General features: G+C 43.1%; 1 protein-coding gene across 7 annotated transcripts in view; it reads right to left on the reverse strand.

Moving 5' to 3' along the window:
- DOCK5 (dedicator of cytokinesis 5) overlaps window positions 1-24210 on the reverse strand; it is a 74557-nt gene that overhangs the window by 46222 nt on the left and 4125 nt on the right. For all 7 annotated transcript variants that reach the window (XR_006171633.1, XR_006171632.1, XR_006171631.1 and 4 more), the window contains exons 2-11: window positions 12598-12681; window positions 8979-9019; window positions 7990-8045; window positions 7073-7169; window positions 3671-3819; window positions 2665-2800; window positions 2360-2517; window positions 1628-1709; window positions 1224-1353; window positions 416-488 (exon numbers count right to left, since the gene is read on the reverse strand). Coding sequence is in view for 2 of the 7 variants with exons in the window: in XM_042836209.1 (XP_042692143.1) it covers window positions 416-488; window positions 1224-1353; window positions 1628-1709; window positions 2360-2517; window positions 2665-2800; window positions 3671-3819; window positions 7073-7169; window positions 7990-8045; window positions 8979-9019; window positions 12598-12681 (1006 nt within the window). In the remaining 5 variants the exon portion in view is untranslated. The remainder of the gene's footprint in view (window positions 1-415; window positions 489-1223; window positions 1354-1627; window positions 1710-2359; window positions 2518-2664; window positions 2801-3670; window positions 3820-7072; window positions 7170-7989; window positions 8046-8978; window positions 9020-12597; window positions 12682-24210) is intronic.

Consider the following 24210-nt stretch of genomic DNA (forward strand, 5'->3'; position numbering starts at 1 on the left):
AATGCCCAGGGAGCCACACAAGCTGACAAGGAGCAATGATCCCTGCCTGCTCAGGTGCTCCTCAAAACCTTGCCTCACTTCCATGACAATTTTTAAGGCCACATCCCCCAGACCCACATTATTTTGCTCTCTGCTCTTCTTTCCTCCTTCATATAATATGAATATCCACCAACTCCAGCAGCACTGCTAAGACTCCCTGAGTAACTTACTGTATAGACATGTAAATCCAGGGGAACAAAAGCATCAGAGGACCAACAAAAATCTTTTCCTGCAAAAAGCTGACTACTGCCATTAGCTAATCTATTTGTAGAGACCTTGGTCAGCTGCCAGGCTGCCGTACAAATTTGTCCTTCTCTGAAGGACAAGTGCCTTAAAAGAGCCAGATATGTGATGAACTCCAAAGTATGATACTTACTGCTGAAATGGAATAAAATGTTGCTTTTCCTCATCGTCCACCTTCCCATGTATGATATCTGTTATGTCCATCACTGAAACAACACAAACCCAACACACAGTTCTGCCAAGTGGCAAAAGAGAACACAGAGAGAGCTCTCCCTATCAGAATGGAAACAAAAGCTGCTTGTTTCGGTCCAAGACCACTCGTGACAGCAATGCAGAAGGCCACTCTCATCCTTTTAACTTTTTAACAAGCATATTTTTATTGGTGCTGAAGTCAGCACATGGGAGTGAATGTGAATATACGATACAAAAAAAAAAAACAACCACAGCTGGGATTCAGGCATTTCGAGACAAAAAAAAAAACAACACCTCTCCAAACGTTTAGGTTTCAAATGCTGATTATTTTGAAATTGTTTTCCCCAGGGACCTCAAGCAAGGCTCTTCACAAGCCATCACAGCAACTGAACAGGAATTGGATGTCTCATTCACCAAAGCTCCTTTGAAAAAATCCATCTTTATCCTATTAGCTGTGGGGAGCAAATCCCTCTTCTTCAAACATCTGAAAAGTCCACTGTACTGACAGCAGTGTGTTATCTATTCAGATGGAGACAAGCCAAAAAGCGAGCACTGACAGCGTGTCACCTTCATGTATGTGACTGAAAGATCTCAAAGGAGTATCAAGCAGCTCAGCATCATATTCTCAGTCCTCAAGAGATGCTGACATGAAAGAGTTAACAGGTTTGCTGGCATACAGCCTATGTTTCCTAATTCGCCTCCCAAACACTGGACCACACTCTTCTCTTCTGTGTCTGAATTTGCCATACCTGCCACACCAAAGGGCCTCCGGAGTCCACACGTGTGTTTCTTCCCATCTTTCAGCTCCATATGCCCCACTCTCACAATCTGACACACCAAGCTGATTTTCGGCCTGATCAAATCCGAACTGCTTAAATCCTGGAAGTTATTTAAAATAAAGTTACATCAATCTGCTCTATGAACAGGGGAGAAGAGGACAGAGAGCTTTTTGCTTTGTTAGACTGTACACTCTTAAAAAAAATACTTCTCAGGAGCATTCCTCTGAGGCTGCCCATGAGATCATAAGTGCCCATAAAACCAACCTAAATTGCCACTTCCACTAGAAGCAGAGGGGCAAGAAGGGGAAAGAATCCCAAACTCCAATGTCTGCAGCATGGGGAAGAATCTCCAGGATGAAAATACAACAACTTACAGTAAAGACTGCTTGAAGGTTATTTAGCTTCTCAATTTCCTTAGGCATCCCATTACTGCCCCAACGAACAAGGTAATTTTCACTACAAATGAAGCAAAAAAAAAGCAAAAATCAACATCTAACATTCCAATTATCCCAGAGTAGTTTGATCTTTTCGGAGTGTTTGAAAAGCTCTGCCAAAATATGCAATGACAACATGATTCTCAAGAGGCTCGTTTCACTGAAGGCAGAAGCCAGGCACAGGGGGAATGGCTACTCTCAGCTGACTGCATCTTCACACCTGATAACTTCAGTGATAGAGATAGATGGTGCCTGACACCTAAAGGCCTCCTTATACCTTGTATCCTCCCTGACTGGTACAAGATAGCCAGCTTTTAAGTGTGAACTTGCACTAATTTGACAGAAAACAATATGCGTGTATCACATCAAAAGAGAAGCAATGAATCAAATGCCTCAAAACAGTGAAAGAAACGGAAATTAAAGAACATAAAAGACACAATCTGGGATTTCACTACTGTATCACAGAAACACCCAGCTTTAAGAAGCAGAGTACAAGTGCTCATGGTCTTCACTTCTTAGCTGAAGTTAAATAATCCCCTTTCAAATCACTACTGGAGCAGCAACCAACAGAACTGAAAACACTTCTCTGCTGATTCTTGCTTTCTAACTTGCACTGGCTTCTTCAGAACAACTAAATTGCTCATGTGTACACAAAGAACCCCAACACCCTACCTGATGAATTTGGAGAGGTCAGGGTCATAGAGGCTCATTAAGAGCTCTGCATCTTCTCCAATATTACAGACAAAATTCTTGAAGTTTACATAGAGGCTGTAAGTGTGTGTTGTGTTAAATATTGGCTGCCCTCGGAGTTCCAAATTCTGTTGCAGGGACTGCAAAGAAGAACAGTGCTCCCATTAAAAACAACATAAAACATTTCAGTTCTGCTGCCAAAGTAGCACAATATCCCTAAGAGGAACGTACAAACACAGCAGGTACTAGTTCTGAGAGGAGGGTAAAGCCAGCAGCAAGAGATGTACCTTTTCTTCCTGGATTCTTTCATCAATCCTTTTGGATGCAGTTTCATGGGCCTTGAAAAGAGAGATTGTGCTGGTTTCATCTGGGTCCAAGATGTTCCCATTGTCATCTCGTACAACCAGGTCCAAACCCAGGATCCTGAGTAGCATGCAAACCAGAGGACAAAAGCAGCAACACGGTATGTAAGAAGCAAAGGTGACTGAGAGAGCACAAATGACAGATCAAGCTGTGGGCTGCACCAGGCTGCCAATATTCATTGATTCTATTCCTTCTAATAATCACATTAATGGTTTTCCCACTCAGAAATAGAACTTCCTCATCCCCTATATCCAGTTTCCCCATTAAAGGGAAAAATAATTAGCCATGTAACTCTGTGCTAAGATGACATCTTGTTCTCACTTACGTGTATTTAACATAAAATGGTAGGTATTTCTATGAAGCTCATGGGTTGTGGCTAATTATTATTCTTTGCCATAAGCTTTCTTTTTAATTGACTTATTTGACCTGAATCAAGTCTGACAGGTAGATAAATGAGTATTGGAGACAATCCCTATTCTGTATAAACCAGCGAAAGATGTCGTTTTGGTGGCCTATAGAACTGTATTGCTCAGTTGCTGATAAAGCAGTTTAGTTCACAACCAGCATCCAAATCCCAGCTCCAGTCAGCCGGGCACAAACTGTGCTCCATGGGAAATGCAGCCATGTGCCAGCATCTCTGCAGAATTAAGACAGGTAAGCTTTGCTGCCAAATTTAAAGAGAATGCTGGCATATGAAGAGCCAACTGCTACATGCCCACCTGTCACATTAATCACGTTCTGATGGGAACAGAAAGCTGCAATCACCTCCTTTCCAAGGCAAAACGTACAGCCTGATTCACTGTTGTTCTTGTGTGCTTCTTTACACCATTTTCTATTAATAGCCACTTACATCCATCCTCAAAACAGTTCCAGAGCCTGCAGTGGGATCTGGGACCCTCCCCTGCCCTCTGGATGTAGTTTGGAGTCTACCTGTTGCCATAGTCAATTTTAGCAGTGACTTTCTTCTTGAGTTCAGCCAGCTCATCTTTGGGAAGAGTCCCAGATAGTATCTGTGATCTCCACTCTATCAGGCTGTAAGTCAACTGTTGGACATGACGAAACTGTGTTGTTTTGTTATCCTACAGGAAGGAAAGGGACCATTTTAAGCTCATAAATAATAAACTGAAAACTACAACCTCAGATAACTTCCTGAAGTGTGCTCATCTGAATCCACCACACAAGCTGCATTTAATTAAAAATATCTGAGCAAAAGGCTTCATATGACACAACATGATTAAACCATGGGGAAAACTGTCCAGCACTTTGCACTGCCAAGGTTTAAGTGCCTCAAGATTTGGGGTCTGTCACTCTCAGAAAGTGTGACATAGCCTCACATTTTTTATGCATGCCTCCCGTTTGTTTCACCTATTTAGATACTAAGATTCTATGGTAAACTCTTTACCTGCAGAAGTCTAACAGTGACACCAAAACAGAAATAATAATGACACTGAAGCCCATAAGCTTTCTCTTCACACCTTCTACAGCCTAAAGAACACTTCAATCCAATTATTACGCATAAAAGGAACAGCAACAAAATGCAGCAGTATTTGAGATACACTGCCACAGTATTTCAAGGTTCCTCTCCTACTCACCACTAGCTCACAAGTGGATTGCTGTGCCCACGCCTGACCTCCAGACAAGAGTCTCATGGAAACCAGAGTAGCTCTGCTGAAACACAATCATCTCCCTGACTGGAGCCTATCAGCAAATAAGGGTGAAGATTATCTGCTCTTCAGAGCACTCGTTTTTGTTTGCGTTTGCACAGAATTCAGACTGCAAAATGCAGTTGTGAATCACACAATGCTTTTAAGCACTAGCAAAGGCAGAATGGCAACAGAGGTTTCTGAAAATTCTATACACTGGTTGCTCAAAACCCACCAAGGCAGAGATCAACCAAATAATGCAATCAGACCATGTGACTGAAGGAAGCTCCCCAGATACCACCTGCCCAATCTACCCAGGTATTCATCTGTCTTTGCCAAAGTCGCCGCATTTTCATCTTTTGTTACAAATGCAGCATCTGTAATCATAAAGAGGACATCAAAACCTGCATTGTGAAGTTTCCTTCTCCCATTTCTACTGTCATCATCTTTGATTAATGAAAATATTTTTTATGCTATTAACTGGTTCCACATCTTAAAAATTAGTTACCCACACCTCCTTCATAGAGCTTCAGATTCCAAGGCTGACAGTGTAATTACAAAGTGGATAGTGATGTGATAATAACCATATTTGCAGCAGAACGTGCCTAGATGAGTAATTAAGCCTTTTAAAGCATCAGCTGTTAGACTGAAGGAGGAAGCCAGGCCCTGTCCTCACTCACCAGCACCCAGTTAGCTGGGCACTACAACAATTCTGACCCACAGCCAGCTGCAAGGGCAGCTCATTTTCAGAAGGAAGGTGCCATAAATCAACTTACATCAGCTCTACTGGGACAAAGTTTATGGTTATGCAGCTCTAAAATGGTGGTTAAGAATGGGGCTTTTTTTCTACCACCAGCAAGCAGGAACTGGTCAATTGTGTACTGCAGGGACAGTCACCAGCAGCTGACTAATGGCAGCGTGTGGTATCAACTGTTAATGTTTAACTGTGAGCACCAACTGCTCACACACACCTGACAAAGAGGCTCAGTGAAGTTACTGCCCCATTCTGTAAAGGAGGCAGAAGATGAAATGACACCATTTTGCCCCTTCAGAACAGAAACCCAAAGGCAGCTACGAACTGGGACCCATCTTCCACTGGAGTTGGGTGAAGGCTCTGGGGGAAGCTGGGTTAGTCTACAGTTGATAAAGGGAAGGTACAGCAGGTGTATTTAGGAAAGAAGAAATAAAAGCGCCCTGTTAACCTGCAGCTGAAGTCGCCTAAAGGAATGCAACTCGGGTGAGCTTTTAGAGAAATTCAGAGCAGGCCTCAATTTGGCAGCTGGCTAAACCTGAGTTATCTCTCCGGCTGTTTACATTTGTTAACTGCTATTAACCAGCCCAAGCTAAAAGTGCCACCCATTTTTGTATTTGTTTGCAGTAGAGATAGACCCGATGGTACAAGATCTGCAGAAAAACACAGAAATTAAGGGGAAATAAAGCGCTGCCAAATAAAGAAATCCTCTGTATTTCCTTTCTGTCCTCAAATATCCCCTTCCTCCTTCAGTGGTGTCCTGTTTCTTTATTCTTCTTTCTCTTAATACATACTGCAAGGGAAAATAAAATAAATCCATCTCAAACCACAACATTTTCCAAGGCTATTTTAAGACTTATGTTGGTTAATCAAAGGAACGCGAAAGATTTCTGCTCGTAGGAAAAAGAGATTCTGAAACAAGTAATGCATTAAAAAAATAAAAGCCTATAAATAAAGCCAGGATCAAAAGTTCTGCTTTCACACAGTAATAATGTCACATATGCTTTCTCATTAAATTAAGAGGGTGGAATGAATTTTTGTGGTTTTGTAGACCACAAACAAAGTATACTTGTGGCCCTACATTTTCAATAGGAAAGCTTGCTCTGGATACTGAATGGTTAGAGCTAATTTAAAATAATTCTCTCATCTTAATTAGAGTCTCAGAGCACACACTACCATGCAGGCTGAACTCATTACTGACCAAAGAAAAATCGTTTGACTCTTCTTAGCATGCCTTAACAACCACCTTTGAAAGACAGCGAGTCATTGTGAACACCAGCTTCTCTGTGCAAGAATTTCACCTATCTGAGCAAAACTATCAAATCCATGCACTAACTTGGTTTGACTTTTCCATAGTGATTTATCACATGGCCAGGCCACCAAGCAGATCACCACCCCAGCTCACTTCTCATCCCGTGACTTTTTGGCCCGTAGGCACTCCACGGCAAGGGTGAGCCATTCCATTCAGTACTTACACTATGTCTAGAAAAAGAGCTTCTACTTGTTAAACGTTAGAACAACATGATGGGTTCTCACCTAACTTCACTGAGACATTCTGTCCTCATACTGAAGGCAGGAACCTTCATTCAGGTTGTAAACTGTGACTCGCACACACACGATGCTGAGTGTGACTTGTGCCAGGTCAATGCTGACAGTCAAGTCTTCATCAGTGCTGCATCACCACCCAATTATTTACGTACAGTGAACACTTTGTAGCATGGATTGAAGCTCCCTTCCCTCTGTGCTTGTAGATCTTATCTAGAGGAGGGCTGAACATTTTCAGCCTTTCTTAAGAGCAGAAATGGACACACAGGTTCCAGCTGCACATACGGAAATAAGAGCCTTTAAAAGACTTGCAAGCTGTCTGCAATTCAACCCGCACGGCACAGCCCTTCTTCCACTTCATCCACCAAACACCAATCACTGAAACAGACTTACCACATATAACTTGTGCCAGATAACTGCCCACTCCCTCAGGGTGGAAGTAAGCTCTTGCCCAAGCGGCAATTCACCTGGAATCACTGTTTCATGTTGTCTAAAGATGGAGAACACAGAAAGAGGGTGTTACAATTAATATCCATACCCAGTCATAAAACATCTTTCAGTTGTAAATACATAACTGGAGAAGCAGCCTAGATTTTCATACAATTCACTTATGAATTGTATGAACTCCACACAGTTTCTACATTGTTCCATTGGTTCTCCAACACATCATTATCCATTTTTAATGTGAAAATGATTCCAATTTCTTTCTGTCTTGTTACGTTCAATGGATCCATTCCAGGAACTCACTGCTAAATGGACAGAAGTTCTCAGCAATCACTGCTTCCAGTGGTAACTTGGCCACATACACTTAAGGAAAAAAAAAAAGAAAAAAGTACTTTCTTAAATCTCTTCCTATTGCAACTGCTATTTTCCGCACACAGGATTCATCACAGAATCCTTTGTAAGAATCAAATGAGGAGTCACTTCCTACAGCGTTTTCCAAGACAGGAAGGAGTCCACACTCCTGCTGGCTCCTTGGCTGTGAGCAGGAACACGTTAAGATTTGCAGGATTCCCCAGAGGGCTCCGTGTAACTTGTCTGTCCTGTCTTGCCACTAACTTGTCTAACAGACCTCTTTTATTTTTGCACACAGTATTCTCTTGCCTCTCTGCTCACAGATGTTTTGAGATGTACCACGCTCAGAACAAACGAGATCCAGAAGCTTAGCACAGTCTAGTAACAAAACTCATGACAACAACCACTAAAGTTTCTGCTTTCTTTTTAAATGTGTTTTCTTAAAACAACAACAAAATGAAACGGTGTTTCTTTGGTTCTGTTCTCAGAGCACATCTCAAAAAGCTCCAACCTACCCCCGGTCCTTCACGGTTGCCTCTTTTAAGTGGATATATGTTTCTGGGAAAATGCCCTAAAAATAAATAAATAGAATAAGTGAAAGCAAACAACAAATTACACTGTAGCATATGATGTAAGTGCCTTCAACAAAAAAGCAGGGGAAGGGGTAACGAGCACAAGCAGCAGGTATTTGCTGTTTACCCACAACAGAAAGGTGTTAGGTCAGCCAGACAGGGCATACAGGAGAACTCTGCCAGTGTTTAAGCCTTCTGTTTGATGTTAGCACCCCAGCTAAGTTAATCTGTTGCTTCTCTGTGTTGACACTCATCTTCCTGTGCAAAACACCGTAAGCTCTTGCAGACTAGCAGTTGTACCCAATGCACTTGCTACAGAGTGGATTTGTGGTTCTCTGGGAAAGCTCACAGCTTATGACAGCATCTGTAGGAATCCCAAGCTTTAACAGAACTGACCCTTCTAGGAGCATTCACTCCCCTTTAGGGCTGAAAAATGGATTCAGTAAAGTCCTGCCACATGAGAAGTGGCAGGACTCCTATGGGAAAAGAGATTCCATGCATTGTTCAGGCTGATTTTGCAAACCTCAAGCAGCCTGGCTGTGATCCATAGGTGTGTTATTTTTGGGATATTTTCTAAGTCAAATTAAAATCCTGATCTCACCATCATATAGTTAGCTCAATCATACAGTTAATGCTGGATGTGTTCATGTCCAAGACTGTAATAATGAAGCAATATGCTAGCATATACAGATATACAACAGTCAACTTCCTCACTTCAAACTGCATTACGCATGCCTACATTGGGGAAGTACCTCATTAATGGGTCTGAAACATTCACCTCAAGGGCATTTATTTCTATTGCTGAGGAAAAGAGGTATTGGTCAGGAGACCTGCATACAACAGAAATACAGCAGCAGCACAGCCTTTACAGTGCTGGATGGGGTCTGGTGAGGTGCAAAATGAAAATCAGCTACTGACAAGTGAGCTCATACCTTCTTTGATTTATTGCGGAGCGTGTATCCTCGGTACCAGCCTGTCAAAGAGAAACAAAAGCAGTTTTTTTTCCTATCTACAGCAGTTAAGTACACATTGTCATTCTCAGTGCAATCCTACAGCATTTATCTCTTGATCGTGTTCACTCGAGATCTGCTACTGAGCAGACATTTCTGTTGTCTGTAGGAAGCTTGGTCCTCAGACAGAAGGCAGCATGAACTGACATCCTCTATTTGAGTTACACTGATTGGGCTGAATACAACATCGGGCCACCCTGTGCTATCCATTTTCAGAGTGACAATCCTTGCTCTGCAAAGCTTATGAATTCCCAACACAGAATTATTGCTTGCAGCATCTGACAGAAGAGCACAGAGGCAAAGACAGCTATGCACACACAGCTCCTATACAGTTCTACTACAGAATGCAAATCTGCATTCTGAAAGTCAAGACACTCAGCAACCCCAAATCTGTTAGCCATGCTCTTGGAGCAACCCTTTTTGATTCCTCTGAATGCAGGTAGAGTCTTAGGAAACTGAAAACACCAATCCTACCTCTTGGAAAACATGAAGGTTAAAGATCATGGTGTTCAGTTATCAAGATAGACATCACCGATCCAAGATGATTATGATCAGTCAGCTGGCACAGGAAGCATCAAAATGGCAAGGAGATTTAAGAGAACAACAGGCAAAGAAGATGCCTTTAAAAATATATATACATTTATTTAAGCAAAGAAGATTCAATTCAGAGTCATGGATCCAGAGTTTCTCACTCTTGGAGAACAAACATGGGTTTGCTTTGTTTGCTGACTGCAGTTAGAGGAACAAAGACCTAAACCAGGAACATATTCAATGCAAACTTATTTGCATCAGGGAGAAGAGACTGGTCTGAATCACAGCGTGTGGGCACACATTCCTTCTATCCATGATGTGGCTATTTCCCATTTGCATAAAAGTAAGGATATATATTGCAGATTAGGGAAGATTCAACTCTGAACAGAAATGTACCCTCCTTCGCTCACCACCACTCAAGGGCGAACTTCCAGAGAAAGTGAAGTCTGCCCTGAAGAAAGTCTTCAAAGCTCTGAGGGCAGCAAGTTTCCTTCTCCTCTCAGACTCCGCAGAATGATCCCAATCTTGCAATACTTAGCAAACAGCAGGATAAGTGCTATTTATCTTATTACAAGTGGAAGAAGTCATTTTTGTACAAAGATCTCTCGCCCTCCTGCAGCCAGACGGCTATCCAGGGAAAGAAGGAAAAACATCGCAGTTTCACTCGGCACAGAGGTCTGCACCACAAACTACACCCACGACTTAAATTCACTTCATTGCTGTTAGCTTCTCACCCAGCTCCTCCAGCAGCTGAGCTGCAGCACTGTTATGTCTTGAAGCTATTTGGCCAGCTGAGAGTCAGATAACATTTGTTAACACAAAACTGAGCGTGAGCCTCAACCTTGCAGCCTCACTGTTAGAAACAAACTCTGGACTTCTTAAATCCAATTCTCCAAGGCCAGAGCTAGCCAAAACCCAGATGCAGAAGATAGAGAGCTTTCAAGTGAAGGCTGTTTCACGCACAGACAGCCTTCACTGAACACAGAGACATTCTGACTTCAACCAGGAGGAAAAATGGAAGAATTTTCTAGACAACAGAGCTGGAAGGGAACTGTAGTACAACAGCCCTCTGCTAACTCACAAAGATGCTCCTGTGCAGTCTGACACAGGCAACAATAGGAAGGAGTAAGATTTTCCAAGTCACTGCTACCATTACACAAGACCCTTTGGACAACCCTGACCCACTTAATTCCCTGCAGAACACACCAAGAGCTGCAGGGATAACTTACACCCAAAAGAAGAACTGAATGAGGCATCCCTGAGCCTTTCTTGCAAAGCCAACATCTTGATTAAAGGGAACTTTATTTTAATTGAGACTTGTGTATCCAGATAAGAGCAGCGATTACAGGAACAAAAACCCACTTATATTACACTGGAGTTATGTTTCTAAGTAGACATCATTAGCATAAGAAGAAATAGGGAAGTATTCTTTTAAGAACACTAATTCTCAGAAACACAACCTACAAATATCTGGAAACAAAGCAAAAGAGACAATAAGTCAGCAGAGCTTCCTTCCAAGCAGAGTGAGTTCTAAGTTTTTAAGATGAATTATATGGGAAATCAGACCAGTCCCAGAGCAGAGCCACCATCTCAGACAATCTGTATTTTTTCCATTGGGTCCACAAATAAATGTGTGGCTCAAATTTTTGGCTTGTGTTTCCAGGAAAAGTATCTAGTAGTTCTGCAGGAATTTCTAAGTCCTCAGCCACAAGCCAGGATGCCACACTGATGGCTCAGCATATGAAAGCAACTCTGATGCATTTGCTTTCCCCAACAATTTACACATCAGTCCTCTCAGGCTGAAGTTTCAAAGTGGGACGTTTCAGGTAAAAAAGGGATCTACTCATTTCCTATTCTTGAATGTCACTCCTGTTGAACAGCTTATTACAGACCAAGCAATAGGGCTGAGCAACAGCCCCCCTATACAAAACAAAGAAATAAAATGCTCCAACATTTTGGATCATGCAAGATGCATCCTTTTCATTACAGCAGTTTTTACTGATAAAGCAGCTCCTAAGTTAGTTGTATTAAGCAGGATATTCACCTCCAGCTCCAAAAATACTCCCCACTTTGACATATATCAGTCTAAATGCTAAATAGTCTGCTGTGCCACAGGGGAACCAGCTGCCCATTTCCATTGTCACAAAGAGAAATGGAAAGAGAACACATTGCTCAACAAGCAGCTCGTCACAGCAGTGATACTGAAGAAATTTTGTACAAAGAGTCTCTTCCAAACTGATGCTGCTTATGAAAATGAGCACATTTTTATTTTGGAAAGAGCATTTAGACTTTGGGGAGCGCAGACACAACATTTCAAATGAAGTAGGTACTAGATTGTTCTTTAATTAAATGGCTTCATTCCATTCTTTCATCTACCACCTCCTTTGTGACAGATCAAAGAACTAATTGGGGTTAAAAGTTACTTATTTTTTTCTTGTTTCAGCTGGATTGGTTCATCACATGACTAGGCACTGGGCCTAGCATAAGGAGGAGCTGAGATAAACAGGTGTGGTGGAAAACCAGGAATGAACTGCCAGAAGGGAAAGCATTTCCTTCTCCAACAGTGCTGCCTTGAGTTGCTGGTGAAATCTTACCTTGACAAACCTCTACCAGGAACAGCAGAGATGTGTATTTTAATACTCTTTAACAAAAAAAAAATAATTAAGCGCATCCAGCAAGCATCACACACCAAGCTTTGTGCATGGGAGATGTATCAGAAGTTCAAAACCTTGATCTGAAGTTTGCACCCTAGAAATGCTGAGTTGTTATATTTAGTTTCAAGAACACAGAGGGTGGTGATGCACTGTTCACAGGCTGCCCAAGGAGGCTGTGGATGCCCCATCCCTGCAGGCATTCAAGGCCAGGCTGGATGTGGCTCTGGGCAGCCTGGGCTGCTGGTTGGCGACCTGCACACAGCAGGGGGTTGAAACCAGATGATCTTTGTGGTCCTTTTCAACCCAGACCATTTTATGAACTACTGAGAAGTAGTAGGGAGTGATTCACAACCTACCTTCGTACATCTCCAAAATGTGAACAGTGTCGCCGACCTGCAGGGAGAGCTCCACATCTTGGACAGCATCATAGTTGTAGATTGCTAGAAAGGAAGGAGATGGGAGAGAGTTGAAAAACACATCAGGAAACCTTGAGGTAATCAGATTCTGAGATCTTGTACCTTATCAGCTGTCCAAGGCAGAATAGGATTTTGGAAAAGTGCTCTAAAGTTAGTAAGCTATCCTGTATGTATGGCACACTGTGTGCAGCGTATCTATGTCCAGATTTTATCATTGGCTCCTGCAAGCTTCACAAACATCCTTCTTACCAGCCCAGGTCAGTCTTTTACCTATAGGAATAAAGGCCCATGACAGCTGCCCAGAGGTCTCTATTACCCCAGGCAGAGGCTTTGGATCAATTAGATAATTGTCATTTTTTATTAGCATTTCACAGGGCTAACTATGACACAGCACTCACAAGCACAGGTAAAACACTATAAATATTCTGTCATAAGCACAAGTGGCACTGTGCTGTATCAAACAGTTCAGGCTGTTTGCTACAAATGGGTCTTCCTAGACAAGAACCTCAGCATGAAAACTTGAGATTCTCTGCAAATTTAATCCCTACCAAAGATAAAGCTAATCTGAATGCTTATCGGATTTCCAGCATGAAGAGGATTAAGTCCAGAAGCCCATGCCTCTCAACTGCCTTGTCCCTGGAACTTTCCTTCCACCTGGCAAAGCAGAGCTGACCTCAGAGCTTCCTCAAGGCCTGACAAGGCAAGAAAGCTGAAGCTGAATTTGCTTCCCAACCAATAAAAGTAAAAAGGTGCATAAAGCAGCAAGGAAAGCGCTTTGCTGCTGTTGAATGAATTGATAAATCAAGTCACATTACACCACTCCTTAGCGACATTATCTTATGTATTCAAACAATGGTGTGTAAGAACAGATGATAAAATCCACCTCTTACACGTAGCAACAGAGCCTTCTCAAATGTACTGCATTTACATCTCTAACTGCTTCTAGAAAGCTTTATCCCAAGAACAGCACAAACTTTTTCAGAGGACTATGGAGAAATTCATCTGGCTTCAGAGGCTCAGCACGTGAAGAACACTGCAAATTAAACACACGAACTCAGGCTCCTACGTCAGGCGACTCGCATCGAGCACCTCTCGGCTCCGTCACGATGAGGTGCGTTGCTTCCTGGCCAGGATCCAGCACAAACAAACGACTGTGGTTCACCACGCCGGAAATTATCTCACAGACGGTAACTTTCTTTAAAATACTGTAGCTATAAATAATCCAGGCGAGGCTGGCAGGCTGTGAGAATCCCCTGCAGGATCTGAAATAAACGCTGGTCACAGATGCTCCTACACTGCAAGGGCACTGCGTGCTCATGGTGGCTCCAAGTCATGCTGGCCGTACCCTCCAGTGCCTGCAGAGATCCACGTGTGCAACGTGCAATCTACGACACAGTCATCCGGAGGGCTATGGGTGTGTTACTGGACTTTTGCTCCTACACCATTAATTACTCCAACATCCAGGTTTCCCCTCCCTCCCCACAGCAGAGCTGTGAGCCAAGATAATCAGAACGGACTGCTGAGCTGCATATTCAGTTCAGACACCGAAAGGCCCCAGAAAAGGCCCGAAAGTAGAAACTTCCATCAATATTTTTGCAGAAAAACTTGTATAATGTTGAAGGGCAAAGTAAAACACAAACATACGCAGGAGGAGTTCAGAGTATTCCATTGAGCTCCAGCATGTATTGACAGATGCCGAGGTCACAAATTAATTGGAGAGAAGAACTGGTTAACGTTGAATGCAGCTCAGTTAAAAAGAAACCATTCTGCTAGATGCAGCAAATAATTCTGCAAGGATTTGCAGAGGTCAGCTTAAAGTGCAGCGCCCAACCCAAAGGAGACCAAACTCCCTGCAGCTTTGCCTCCTGCTGCAGTAACCCTGCCAAATCACTCCTAGCCCTAAGGCAGGGCTGGATGGGAGAGCTCCAAATCTCCCCCATGTGCAGCAGGAAGTGGTGTGCATCAATAAAACCATTCAGGCTTCCTAGCTGGGGATGCTGCAGTGCTCAGGAGGTGTCGTTCCCCAGGTGGAGTTCAAGCATCAAAGCCTATGGACAGACACTGACAATGCTTCAGCACTGGCAGAGTTAGGAGATTTAAACCACAGCACCTCAGCCAATTTCCAGCTCAGCTGATTGCATTCTATCCTGTGAAGTTTCCTCCTGTGGTTACAACCAGGCTGCCTCGCTTTCTGTCTTTAAATGCTGTTTGGAATTCTGGTTTCATGGCTGTGCTCCGCTTTTTAGGAATGCACACATGCTTATACACACAGGGATTCCCACGTGGGATTTCTAGATGTCTTGGGTTTTTTGGGGACAAACAGACATTATATAAATGCAAGTCTGTATTTTTCCATAAAGTGCCACTCAGCTCTGGACAAAAGCAGTCTGACCAGCAGCAAGTGCCCAGCAGAAAGGTGGGCGGGCATCAGAGCAGCCTTTCTTTGGAGAGCACAGACAGCTAATTCAAAAGCCAAGAGCACAAGAAGAGGGAGAAGCAACACAGCTCCCTTCTCCTCAAATAACACAACAGCCACAGCAGAAAGAGCCACTGCAGCTCCTTCTCTCCCCCTGCTTCCCATGAAAGCTTTCCCATCCCAACAGACAGCGTTTATAAGCCAAATGAACATGCTTTCACCACTGAACATCAAAGAAAAGCAAGATTTGTACCATCTCGCTTTGCTAGATTGAATTAAACAAGAACAGAGGGCCAGTGTACATAAGAACTCCTACCCAACAGTTATGTGCAAGGTTATAAAAGACAAATTGCTGGCATATTTTCCCTGGGAGCTTTGCTGTTTGCAACTGATGCTTCCTGCTGCTTCAAGCCAACCCCTCTGAAACAGTCCATCCACAGCTATTTGAACTAGTTAGCCTCTTCTTCATCGTGTGTATTTAATCTGACCCCTTTTCAACTTGAAAGAGAAAGGAAGCAGCACATAACAAACACTGTCATAGCATGAAAAAATAGAAATTCTGTATAGAAAAACCTGATGGTGCAGCAAGAAGGGAAGAAATAAGGGACTTCTGCCCCAGAATTTGTAGGAATATTGAACATAAATCTTTTCCCTTCAAGCTAAACTTGCTGAGATTTTGTCCTTTGAAATTCACTTCAGAACAGTAATTGTTCTTTTATTACCCTGAAAGAAAAGCAGCATTGAAGTCTCAACAAATTTATTTTGAGGAAAGAGACAGAGAAAGAAATCATGATCCAGGTAAGAGATACTGGGTGGTTTTAATGATCACTACAGGCAACGTATGGCATTATTTCATTCTTGTGAAGGAGTTTGTTAAACAAAAAGCAAGTTTAAGAATTATTTTCTCCAGCCCTTGCACTTCACTGGCAGGGAAGGGCAGAGCAGCAAAACCTGGCGCTGGTTTGAAGAGGGCAGCTGATAACTTTATGGCCGGTGACAGCAGGCAGAGTTATGCAGGGAGAGATAAGGAGAAGCAATTTTCATGCTTGAGGGCAGAAGGCAGATCCCCAAAACAGAGCGGGAGGAGCTCCACCAGCATTGTGCAACTGGGATGGAGGGCTGGATGTTGGGACACGCTGCTCAGTGCAGGAACATCACCCAGCAGTCATCGCCAGCAAGAAGGGCTGCAAAGGAAGCCCTGGAGGCAGCTGGGGCTTTCCAGCATTGCCAGGGCCCCACGTGAAGGCCAGCAGTGAGTTTCTGAAGGCAGAGTTTGATACGGGCCAGCACAGCGTGGGGTTAGGATGGGAAAAGCAGGTTTGGTTATGTCACTCCTCCAAGCGTACGAAGGCACTGCATTAATCACAGCGCGTTCCTGAACAGTAAGAAGCCTCAGTGTCATGCATGGGGTGGAAAACCAGGCAAAGCACAATTATACATATAGTTTTGGCAAATATTTCAGTGAAACAGTGTCAGGCTCATTGCCTTCAGCTCGTAACACCAACAGCCATTTGGAGGAAGGTGGCAATGCAGCCAATTCCAGTGCTGCAGACACACCTGCCCTCATTGGAAGAGCCGTGTCCTGCAGAGAGTAATTAATATCAACACGCCATGCAGGTAGAGTCATAGAATGGCTTTGGGTTGGAAGGAACCCCCAGGATCATCAAGTTCCAACCCCCTGCCACGGGGGGACCAACCTCCAGATCTGCTACTGGCCCAGGTTGCCCAGGGCTCCATCCAAGCTGGTCTGGAACACCTCCAGGGATGGGTAGCAGTTGTTCTCTTCTATGTGCAAAGAAACCAAGAAAAAAAAAAAAACCTGAACAGCACATGCAATTAATCTGAAGATAGCAATTAAAGATGAAAACCAACTATTAGTTCCTTGACCCTTTTTAATCTTAAAACCATAACTCATTTGCAGGACTCCTCTAAAGGGGAAGCTTAGCTATAGCATCTGAAACTAAAATGAAGGAGGCAGAAACTGCAGCATAACATTTTGTGTACAATTCGAAGTAGAGTAACTTGCTTAAATGCACTGGAAATGTGGATTACTGGCCTGGAAAACACTGCAAGATCTGTTATCTCTCACTTGGCTCAAAATAACCACCCCTCCACCCATTACAAAGACACGATAACAGCTTCCAAATGCCACTTCTCTGAAGCCTGCCCTCACCACTATCTGATAGCAGAGGGCTGTGCCTTGCTTCCTCTGAACAAAGACTCGCATTCAGTGCTGGAGCAATAACCAGACTTCATCTCATTACATCTTTCAACAGAGGAGTCAAAAACTACTGTATGGAAATAGAAGTATGTGCTTTTATGCTGCACCAACCCCGTGTTAAGCAGCAGCATTTAGGCTGGACAGCCCCATTTGGAGAAGCCTGGTATGCTGTCTGTTGCCAAGACATATCCAAAAAAACAGTGGTTTTATTTAAAACCAAGGAACTGTCCAAGGAATTAATTCTTATTGGGAACAAAGGCTTTTTGATGTCGGAGCAAAAACCTTCTTGTAACTGCCCAGGAATTTATGTCTGAAGAACTGAAAACAGCATAATTAAGATTTATATGCAGTTTGAAAAAATAAAAATAAGAGGATGTGGTTCAACACTGCGAACCACACATATTGTTATGCAAAAAATGACTACTCCTGAACTGGCTGATGTTGACACTCAGCGTTGATTCCGCAAAGTTCTGAGTGAATGCTTAGCACTTTGGATGCAAACAACTCACAACAATGGCATTATTGGACAGGAATGCTTTCCTTATCAGCCACCATTCGGCTCCAGAGCAAACCATCTCATGAGCCAGAGGTGGGCTCTCAACACGCTGCACGCTTATTGCTCCAGGGTTGACCTCACACATGTGCACACATCTGGAAGAATTTTCACTCATTCATAAAATCATTCTGAGTTAGCTGAGTTAGCACAGGAGAACATGGCATGACCCAAGCTGAATTCTGTTACTGTTTGTTTCTCTATTATTTCCTTTCTTTTGAGAACTGTTATGATAGCAAGAGGATTCACACGGTCCTCAATGTGCTTCTGACGCTCAGAATTCCATCCTACGATTGTCAAAAACCAAATCCAAAAAAAGATGGTAGCTGCTCACCTGCCAAGCTCAGAAAAATGCCATTCTAGATGCACAGTAGATAAAAAGCATGCTAAGACTAACAATCTGAGGCTTAACAGAGTCTGCCCTGCACAAATAGCCTCACTGCCAGATTGGGACTGGGAAAGATTTCCTCTTTCAGTCACGCCATCATCAACATTAGGATATTCCTTTCTCTCCCCACCACAGACTGGGGATCATATGCCAGGATCAATGGTTTAATCTCTTAAAAGTCTGCTTTGCAGAAACCCAACTTAACAACCTCAGCCCATGGGAATAGGAATGGCTTCACAAGCATTACACCAGCGTTCCAGCAGGATTATCTAATGGCCTCTTATGGCTTTCAACCCCACCGACTAAAACCACACTCCATACCACAACAATACTCTGCAGCAAGTGGCAGATCCAAAGACAAATTAGCCCATGGATTTTAATTAGAGCTCCTTAGTAGCTTCAGATCAGACAAACTGAGATAACTCAGAACCGCTGAAGCAAAGGACATACAAATATAAAGAAAAAAGAAATAAGCTCCATCTTTTTATGTCTACAGAATTACCGTTACTCATCTTTTCAATTATTTGTAGTAAATTGTTTACACCACAGTAGCTGCCTGAAAATAAAGAAGATTCTGTTCTTGTGGTACATCTATACTGCAATCAAGGACAGAGATATAAATCCAGAACATAATGCTTATTTGGATACCAAGCAATAGTGTCATCTCAGCATAAGCTGTTCTGCCCACTGCAGCTGCTTCTGTGACCCGAACCACACTGATACCCCCAGCTACACTGAAAAGACTTCAGAGTCAGTTTTCAGATGAACAGTGACTTTTCTGGGCTTACTTTTCTATCAGTGCCTAGGAGAGAGACTACAAAGCATTGGTTAAAGCATTATGATATGCTAGATCAGTGTGTGCAGATATAACACTGCAACAGCACGTCTGCGTCCATTGGAACGAGTGCATGCAGGAGCAGCCAACCTACTCACATCCAAGTGCATAAAGATGACCACGCAGTTTGTTGGGTCTGGAAGGTGTTCCATGACTTTGTGGTTCAAAATCCAGCTGCCAGAAGTTCTTTGCTCATTCATCAAGCCAGCTATCCTTCAGTTAACAAGGGAGAAAAGAAGCCAATGGCGCCAAGATGCCATTTTAATCTGAGCGGTACTCAGTTCTGAAAGGTGCAACAACAGCTGCCAATGTTGTAATTACTGCTGCACTACAGAGAAATCTCAGATCCCAGAGTTATCAAAGCCGCACCTTCCACCAGCTCTCACTTCACAGAACACACCTTCCTGGTGTGTTAATTATTAGAATTATTATTTTTTTTTTTTTAACCAAGATACACATTCAACTGCTTTCATGGCAGCGACCTTCCCAAGTGAGGTACAGGAACCAGACACCAAAGGACAGGTGCCCTATAGATCTTAGTGTCAAAGGGTGCTCAGTATTTCTCCAAGGTCACATCTTCTGAGCCCTGCAGGTTTATTGCACTTCTTTGAGCCACAGGACCTGGCCTGAAAGATCCTCAAAACGTATCAAATCATAGCCTTGTCCTTTCGAGCAATCATTATAACCTTGCTTCATCTCTTAGGGGACCACAGAAATCAGGAGTTTTGCCACTGGCTTGAACTGCACCAGTCTGGTTTACAAAGGTATCACAAGAGTTCCATATAACCAGAATCCTCCAACTTCGCAACTTCCATTCAGACACAGAAATTAGAGTAACTTCTGAAACAAACTTTTCAAGCAGATGTGTAGAAACAGAAACAAAATCCCAACACCAAAGCCATCCCTTGATAAATGGGACCACTCAGCTAATTCCCAACTTGAAAGCGTGAGGCACTTTCAAAAGAATTAAGTGAATTTGCCACCGGCTTTAAATTACTGTCCTAGATCTTACTGGGCAAAACATCAAAGGAAAGAAAAAGAGAACTTGGAAATACTACTGTACAGAATGCAGTGTTGCTATCTAATGAGTTTTCACTGTATGCATAACTTCCAGAGGGAGTGAAGACAGAGATGAGAGGAGCACTAATGAGTAAAACACTTGAGCACAGAGTCCAAGTGTGCCTACAGGCTCATCCTCACCATAAAGTTCACCTGAGTTAAAACTTCAGGATTGCATCTTGCTGGCATCACACCTCCACACAGTGACTCTGAACTGAAGCTGAGAGACCCATAGGGAGAATAAAGCTAAAGGATTCCATTCCACCAGCTGCAAACCCAGCTCACCAGGAAGACAGACAGAGATTTGTGTATGAGTGTTCCCAGGCTGCTGATAATTTCCCCTTCCCATCCATGAGCTCAGAAAGAGACAGACGAGCTCTGCCACAATTTGCATGAGATGAATTCATAGCACGGCTTGGCCCTCTCTATTTCAAGAAAGAGGAGATGCTGCCAAAAGCCTCTCTGCTGCCAGCAGACAGCACCTCTGTGCAAACTCCCCTGAGCTAAGTCATGCTGGCAGGGCTAACACAAGAAGTGTTTCTAATAGGGATACCCATAGGGATTTCAGTTGGCCTCTGTACCTTCAGCATTTCCCATTCCACGTGGATCTCTCTCTCATGGATGCCTGTGGTCTCACTGATTCAAATCTGCAGAACGACCCACAGCCCACGCAGGGAACTGAGGTGGCACGGTGAGATACACAGCTCCTCATGGCCAGAGACCTTCCACCCCAAGCATTTTCACCTTGCCACGTGTCTCAGGTAACAAGCAAAGGGAAAACAGACCGTAACTACAGAGCACAAGTTGCAAGGAGATAAACAGTTTGGAATCAGGTACAGCAGCCTTCCGTTCATTTTCTTACGTTATTTTTTTCCTGCACATTAAGCTGCATCTCTAGGCAGCCCGAAGGTCCCATTACACTGTCAGAGCAATTTAAGTGCTGCAAGAATAAGGGCTAATTCCTTCTCTCACCTATTCTTAATGTGAGCTAATTACTGGTATGAAGAGCAAACAAACAAAAAACACTCTTTCCAAGCAAACTGGCCACTATTCATGACATTCTGAAACCATATTAGAACTATATAGCTGAAGCTGAACTGCTTTGTCACTAAGGAGGATTAAGGTTCCAAGCTTCCCAAGAGTATGGAATTATCACTATTCCTACTGGGTCTCTGTGAACATTTTGGCCAGATTCAGCACTTTCCAAACCAACGTCCATTTTTATTGTAGCAACACCTCCAAAAATTTGAGTGTAAGAAGTGGCTGAAGACTCTCCATGGAACAATCACAGCTTGTTTTACATCCATCCTGACAACATGCCAGACACCTTTCCAAGAGATTCCAGAGGCTGCCAGAACAAGCCATCCTTCAAACAGCATTCTGTCCTCCACTCCTGGGAGATCCTTCTAGGAGGTACAATCTGTACCAAAACGACATTCATTATCATTTAGGCTGAAAAACTGTATTTGCAACTGACCCAACGAGCACTCAACTTCTTCAGTCTTTGAACTGTCTGCCCAGCAAGCTGTCCAGCAATTCCTATTTATGTTTTGCAGTTCTATTAGCACAGTTTTCTTGATAAATGGACCAAAATTAATTACATTATATTAGGTATTCTACAATAAATGAGATGCAGTGCATATGAAAGTACAGCTCTCATGTGGTAGTGAGGGATAAATGCATTTATGTCTTCAGACTGAGGTGCTTTTACACCTGGCCACGTTTGCATCTAACCATGGCAGCTTATACAGGATCCTTCCCAAAAAGCACTGACCTCAAACTGTCCTATCAGTCAAGTTAAGTACGAGTTAATTGGCAATAGAAAAGCTGATTTAAATTAAAGGAACTTTGGGAAACTTCCGCTGCGCATCTTTTAGCTTTCTAATGACACAGGAAGATTATTTTCCCTCTATTTCTTCCTGATTGATAAGCTCTTGGTTGAAGCTTTTCCAATTTATGAATTTGTCTTAACTTTTTTTTTTAAATTGCCTTAGTTCCTAACTGCATTTGTGCCAGCAAATACAGCCCCATAGCAAAAGACCTGCAAGAATATGCAAGAGACCAGTGTGAAATACAGAACCACTCACACAATCACCTCGAGTGGCTGCAGATACCTACAGCCTGCTGACACCTCTGAATAATTAGGCTTGCACCTAATTAATAGGAGACGGCTCAGCAAAAGCCCCTGAAGGCAAGTGGCCGTTTGGGATGCCTCACAAGAGCAGATCTGGAGGTTTGTTCATTGTTAAGCTCAAGGCTTGCAGTCACATTTTAGGCTTGATATCAAAGAACCGAAGCACCCCAAAGTCACAAGATGCTTGCAGAAATATCACACCTACTTTTCAAAGTAAGAACAAGGCAAGGAACGGTTATAAGTCTTGTTCTTGTCAGCAGTGCCTTTGAAGTCCACACGATTAGTTTCACAGGGAGCTACATAGGAAACAGTAATCACTGAAAGCAAGAGAAGACAGACTCAGGCTAACATGGAATAACAAAAATGAGCAAGGACCCTGGGAGCAAGAAGCCGTACAGTCAACTCACACACCAAATGAACTTCACACACAGCAGCTAAATTCAGAAACTAAATTAAAAGCATCCATTCTTCTACACGTAGCTGAGCTGTTCTGTTGGGGTAACTCAGAATTTCTACCAAGCTGGAGCAAAACTTAAAAATATGCCAACATGAAAAACAAATCTCAGGAGAGAGCTCAAGGCTCTCCCAGAATCTTCTATATAAAGACTTCCCATGCACTGGATGTGCATGTAGGCTCCTCTTTTACTGACTGAGCAGAGAGGAAGTTCCTTTCAGAGCCATGCAGGGGAGAAGAATGCCCGTACAAACAAATCTCAAAGCACACAAGTTTATTTTTTGTTGAGTGAAAGCCACTGGAAGGCTGTCGCTACACAGTGCAGAAATCAGGAAGGACAGCGTGAGAATGCTGAGCCTGAGAGCTCGTAAGAAAAGTTGTTAAAATCGCTGCCAATCTGCTTGTTAGCAAATAGTGCAGTGCGCTTTGCTGAATGAGGCTGAATGAAACAGAAGAGGATGACAGCGTCCTCGTGGCAATGAGCAGCCCTTCAACTCTGCTTGAGTTTACTGCTAACTGATTAGCCTACAACAAAATAACCCTTCCACTGAAGAATGATACTCATGCAGGGGTTTGCAATAATTTAAATGTTTTGTTCCTCTTCCTTCTCTCTTCGAAAGCAACATCTCACATGCAGCCGATGTGAAGCAGTTCTGAATTTCTACTTTCAGATCCTTAAGCACACTTTCCTGCAAAAGGTAACAGAGTTTTCCTTCATCTGGGCTATTTCAACGTGCATCTTCCTGGAGCCCTTCTCTCTGTGGGACACCACAGAGCGTACCTAAAACTCAGCAGCAGTCTGCAGATAGGGCAGCATGCAGCAAGTTGAAACAAATATGACATCTGCTCTAATTTGACGTGAAGTACCACAATCAGTAGTGCAACTCCTGTGATCACAGGCTGTATTTCAAGACTACTTTGTGGAAGATATATGAAGTTTGAACACGAAGCCAATACCGGATGGCCAAATGCATCAGAAGTGATCACAAATCAAACCATTAGTAAGAAAATCTTCTGCACCACTCTCTCTTCCTCCCTGATTCTCTGCATTTCTGCTCACATAAATCACAACTGTAGCTGGCAGGCACTGGTTTACATTTGAAAAATTACTGCCATTCCTAAGACATGACGCAGCCGATTGTAACTCAACCACCACATGGTATTTCAACAGAGTAAATACTTTTTTGCAGCAAGAGCAGTCCTATGTGCTGCTCCTTGCAGCAGAGAGAAATATAATGAGTCTAAAAGGTCACCGATAACTACTAGGGGTAATTACCTGTCAGTTTACCCAAAAAATCTATTTGATGCCCCCCCCCTAAATAAAAGATGATAGATTGCAGATGAAAGGCTGCTATTTGTGCCTGTAACAGGTAGTTTCTATTGGTAACATGGCTAGGGTATTTCAACCATAGCAAACTGGTTTCCTTTGGAACTGGGTCAAAACAAGCCATCCTCTCTCAAAGAGCCACCCATGAGTGCAGAGCTGAAATGCA

This window comes from Centrocercus urophasianus, unplaced genomic scaffold, assembly GCF_019232065.1.
Source record: "Centrocercus urophasianus isolate 14NV4802_14NV808 unplaced genomic scaffold, USGS_Curo_1.0 seq_58, whole genome shotgun sequence".
Taxonomy (NCBI): domain Eukaryota; kingdom Metazoa; phylum Chordata; class Aves; order Galliformes; family Phasianidae; genus Centrocercus; species Centrocercus urophasianus.